Below are 5,811 nucleotides of genomic sequence, written 5' to 3' on the forward strand. Positions count from 1 at the left end.
GCAATGTTATTTTTAAATAATTTCCATTCATTTTTTTTTTACTTGTTTTTTTTCATTCCCGTTCCTTCCCCACAACGTATTTTTCTCAGAGCAAATGTCAAATTTATCTATTCTACTTGTTTTATCATTTAAGTACGGAATCGCAATATATCACATTCTATACAGATTTTTCTTTATATTTTTCCCTTCCTTCCACTCTCTCTCACTCTCTCTCTTTCATACTTTAATAAGTTCCCATGTAGTTTTCATTTCCATTGATTTCTGGGTTTTATTTATTTCGTTACAAAATTGTTAAACTCCAATTTATCCATAATATCCACCATAGCCTCCACGTCCAAAACCGCCATAGCCGCCACGTCCAAAACCACCATAGCCGCCACGACCAAATCCACCATAGCCTCCATAACCACCATATCCTCCACGACCAAATCCACCATAGCCTCCATAGCCACGTTTTTCCCGGACCAATTCCTCAAAACTCTCCTCGTTCACATCCTCAGCCTGGACAAATGATACATAGGCCAAAAAGGCACAAATTACAGCAGCAATCAAAAGGAATTTCATTTTGTTCTTTAGGTTGTGAATTTACCGCACGTTTTGATAATCTGAATCGAAATTGTTTAGGTATTTATAATAACAGATCAAGCTTAATTTTTTTGAAATTTTGTAATGATATTGAGTTTAATTGTTTGGGATAAAACCGCAAATCGTCAATGGGCAATTTCAAACAATTAAAAATTGTTGGCAAACAAAAAAAGAAGGAGAAAAAACCAGGGCAAATAAAAATGAAATAATTATAATCCGAATATTTTTAAGTATCTGAGTTTGAAGGGGTGTCGAACCATATTGGGCAAGGCATCAGAAAGACGTAAAGGATTATGATCCTCTTTGGTAGGATGTTAGCAAAATACGGACATTAAACTCACTTCATATATTCAAAATTGAAAAGTGAAGCCTAAGGAATTCCCCATGGCAGAGTCACATGTGCCGAAATATTTTGGGAATCCAATTATTACATATTTTTTTGTTTTTACTTTGTTTACAAAACATTTAATTGTTTTGAAATTACCTAATGGCTGTTGTTTGCGGTTATACACTTAACAATTAACTCATTTTTTTTCCCAAAAATTTAATATTATATACATGATCTGTTATTATAAAAACATCGATAATTTCAATTTAGATTATCAAAAGGTGTTGTAAATTCACACCCTAAAAAACAAAATGAAACTCTTTCTGATTGCTGCGGCCATTTGTGCCTTTTTGGCATTCGTATCCTTTGCCCAGGCTGAGGATGTGAACGAGGAAAGCTTCGAGGAACTGGTTCGTGAAAAACGTGGCTATGGAGGTTATGGCGGATTTGGTCGTGGCGGTTATGGTGGTTATGGCGGATATGGTAGTTATGGTCGTGGCGGCTATGGCGGTTTTGGACGTGGAGGTTACGGCGGATACTATGGATAAATTAAAATTTAACAATTTATTTGGCAAATTAATTAATAAATCAAAATAAGCAATGGAAATTGTTTTCTCGTGCGATCTTTTTAATGAAATGAGGGAGTTGGAGGGAGAAAGAGTTGCATAGAGAGCTTCCTTGCAGTGAAAATTGAGGTTTTCTTAAATATTTCAAAGAGATGTTTGCTATAATGTTATTATAATTTTTTCAATAGTTATTGAGAGAAATTTGTTAATTATACAAAACAAATTGTGTTAAAAGTGTGCTATTTTTCAACAGCGAGCGTAAGAGAACGAACGAAATAGAAATCAATTCAAATGTACTGTATGAATAAATTGTGCATGAATGATAGAGTGCCATTTTTTGTGTTCCCGTACTTTATAACAAAAGTTGTAAATGAAAGAAATGTGCAATTCGTTCTGAGAGAACTACGTTACCCAAAAAGTTTGGTAAAGACTTTGAGAAGAATTTCAACAAATTTTTGTATGATTCTTAAAAAGAGTTTGGGAAAGGAGTCTCTATAGATGATAATTTTTATATTTTTGTTAGGGATTTAAATGAAATTGTATGTACAAGGACTCGAATCGAAATTTTTAAACACTATAATCGTGTTTTTTTTAATTTACAAATAAAATGAAAGATTATTATCATTATTTTTTTGATGAAAATAAAACTATGAATATGTTAAGGACTATAAATATATTTTAAGGACTATAATCTTGGATTGGTTTTTATAAATTTCATCTAAGAACTACAATACATTCAAAATTTTTTAAAGATAATAATCACGGATTATTATAAAATTTATTTCAGGACCAATTATTGTGGGTTTCAAGGACAAGAAACGATTTTTTAATATTTTTTCAAGAAACGATGTAGTGATTTTTTTTTTAAAGAATATCTCCCAGGGATAAAAGTTGTGGTTTTCAATATCGGTCTTCTCCTTCTGGCACCTCACCACAAATGGTCGAAATTAAAAAAAAAAAAAAAAACAATTTAAAAGGCAGCAAAATATCGTATATAAGGAGGTACCGTTATATCGGAGCTTTGCGAAGACTTGGACCAGCATAGACAATTTTCTGTCACAGGCTGTAGCATCCATTACGAACTTCAAATACCACATCTCAAACAATTTCGGTGGGTATTGTACCTAAAATCGTCAAAATACCGAATATAGGGAGGTACTGATATATGGGGCCTATACGAAGACTTGGACCTGCATAGACAATTTTCTGTAACAGACTTTAGTTCCCATTACGAACTCTAAATACGTAATTTGAAACAATTCCGGTGAATAATGACGCTAAAATCATCAAAATACCGAATATTGGGAGGTACCGTTATATGGGGGATACACGAAGACGTAGACCTGCACAGATAATTTTCTGTCTTAGGCTTTAGTACCTATTTCGAACTTCAAATAGCAAATAAATCAAAATTTTGAATACTTATAACTCTTATAAAATGTGATATAAGAGTCCGATTATCTTTAAATTCCACGCATACTATATTTTTTATTAACCCAAGGTCTGGTATGAAGTTGGCGTGTATCGGTCCACTCCTTCTGGTACCTCCCCCATAAAAGGGTCAAAGTTTTGAATATCCATGAAGCGTAATTAACATTTGATTCCACTCCGATTTGGCACATCTCAATATTTCTATCAACATAAGATCTTCACAACAGATGGTAGAGATCAGACCATTCCTTTTGGTACCTCCCCCACAGAGGGTCAAAATTTTGAATATTCATGAAGTGTAATTAACATCCGATTCCACTCCGATTTGGCACATCTCAATATTTCTATCAACACAAGATTTTTACAACAGACGGTAGATGTCGGACCATTGCTTTTGGTACCTTCCCCACAAAGGGTCAACGTTTTGAATAACCACAACGATTATAAAATCCGAAATAAGCATCCGGTTCTCTTAATATATCACACATTCCATTTATTCTTCTAACGCAAGATCTGCTGTGAAAATGGGATATACTGGTCTACTCCTTCCGGTACCTCCCCCACAAAGAGTCAAAGTTATGAATACCCATGAAGCTCATAAAACGCGAAATTGACATCCGATTCCGTTCACACTTGGTGCATCTCAATATTTCCATCAACACAAGATCTGTTATAAAGAAGGGAGGAATTGCACCATTTCTTCTGGTACCTCCCCCAAATAGGGCTCAAGATGTTGAAAAACAATTTAAATTAAACTTCACACATACAAACATTTTTGCTGACACAAGATCTGTTGTGAAGATGATATATATCCGTGAACCCCTTCTGGTACCTCATCCACAAAGGGTCACAATTTTCAATACTTTTATGTGCCATACGTTCTGAAACAAGTCAGCGATTATCTACAAGTGGCTATATCTGAATATTTCTTTCAACCAGAAATTTGAGATGAATATGGAATCTATGATTTTGCATAAAATTGGATATAAATGTTCTTCGGTCGACTATATCGGCTACCTCAGGCACATGTCAACATTTGGTAAAAAGTATCACATATCTCATATAAAGTGAAGGACGTAACCAATGTAGTCCAATCTGGCACGTTGCAATATTTATATATTTTTTCATTTAGGTCCGAAACGAAATGGACAATATTGGCCCATTCCTTCGGAACCTACTCCATAGAGGGCCATCAGTTTCAATAATCATAAGAGAAGTCAAAAAATATTTAAATAATCAAACATTGGCTGAGGGTATACATCTGTCGGCAAAACCGCCTTATGGTTTTTAACTTGTTTTCATACACACACAAATATTTACTAAATCTTGTTGTCGATTTGGCATTGATGATATCTTCCCAGGACTTTAATGGGATTCCTTTTATTTCGACACAATATATCCAGGAATAGAACCAGGCCAAACAATCCTGAGAGACTTAAAAAATCCCGCCAAACGGAATAAAAATTGATGGGTGAATAAAACACTTAAATCCACGGGTTTCAATGAATTATTGTTGTGTCTGGGGATAGACCCACGTAACAAGTTCATTTCGAAACGCAATAATTATGCTTCTGTTTGTTTGTTAATATCTTTTTTGTATTTTGTGGTTAGATTTCGAACAAATCGCCTGTCAAAAGTATCTAATAACTGTTTGCGGTTACACTTAACAATGGAACGTAATTCTATGAGAATTTCATAACCCAATTATAACAAGTAAGCAATGGCTACAGTCGAGCGGGGCCGACCGTTGAATACCCTACTACACTATAATAAACGATACAGTTTATATAGGTGAGATACTCGAAAGAATTCCACAAGATATTGTGACAAATTATAAAAGAAAACCATCAGGTTTCGTTCTCTAATTTTCGAATAATAGCAACATAAACTAATTTGCTCATTTCCAATTTATTGGTAGATGTTGCACTTAAATGGTCTTCCTAGATCTGGAACCAATATTACCCAAAGACCTATAATTTCTTAGAAGTGGCAAAAGATTAACATTTATTATTGGTTTTTGACTGAAACGCATCTATATGAGATACAGACATTTGACTATATTCTTCAACGAAATCAGCGTTAACGAAATAGTCAGAAGTGCGTCTTTCCCGTATTTGTGAATTCTCCAAAAAGTCACCGGAATGGACATTTTCGTTGTTGGCAAACTATTTCACACATTGAATATTTTTGGATGGCCAACCAAAACTGCTTGGCTTTTGTAATGATCGGTAACCCATTTTCAAGTGTGCGTGAGGATCGGGTGATAATTAAGACCTGCAGACAATTTCGCAGTTTTTTGGTCCATTTCAACCCCTAAATATATGGCGATCATCTCCAAAAAGAGTAGGCTTCTATTCTGACCCTCATCTTATCCCCTTATCAAAATTTCGTAAGGATCGGGCCATAAATGCGATCTGTATATGATATCCTGATATCCTAACTACTTAGTTTTGTTAGCTGCAGAAATATTACTAAATGTTTAATTCAAAATGAAAATATGCCAAAAATATGACAAAATTGGAAAAATATGAGAAAATATTACAAAATCAATATTTGCATCTTTAGAGAGATATTTTTATGCGATTTTTTAGACGTTCTTTCTTTCCTGCCAAGAGGCCATTCTGAATTAATGAAAACTGTCGAAATCAGTTCAGCCGTTCTCGACATATAGGAGATCTTTCAAGCATATCTTCTTTGATAGACACATATATCGCACATATTTTGCTATATATCCGATTTGTTGGATGTTAACATCAATGTAAAGATCAGAAGTAACCTTGTCATGGCTTTGTGATTTCGCCGGGATTTAAAGTATTCGCGGTTTAATGAAAAAATTTGAATTTTTTCAACAAAAAAGATATGGTCTATTTTACCTGCTAAATATTATCCGACGACCACCCA

At 34.2% G+C, this 5,811-nt stretch overlaps 1 protein-coding gene across 1 annotated transcript; it reads right to left on the bottom strand.

Moving 5' to 3' along the window:
• Positions 1-303: 303 nt before the first annotated feature.
• LOC101894583 (neuropeptide-like protein 29) lies at positions 304-564 on the bottom strand. Its single transcript, XM_005179602.1, has one exon. The coding sequence runs from the start codon at positions 562-564 to the stop codon at positions 304-306; it is 261 nt and encodes an 86-aa protein (XP_005179659.1).
• Between the last annotated feature and the right edge of the window lie 5,247 nt (positions 565-5,811).

The sequence above is a fragment of the Musca domestica genome, unplaced genomic scaffold, assembly GCF_030504385.1.
Source record: "Musca domestica strain aabys unplaced genomic scaffold, Musca_domestica.polishedcontigs.V.1.1 59, whole genome shotgun sequence".
Lineage (NCBI taxonomy): Eukaryota > Metazoa > Arthropoda > Insecta > Diptera > Muscidae > Musca > Musca domestica.

Excerpts from the sequence above, each read along its gene's own strand:
- LOC101894583 (XM_005179602.1), bottom strand. The coding sequence starts at position 564 with ATGAAATTCCTTTTGATTGCTGCTGTAATTTGTGCCTTTTTGGCCTAT.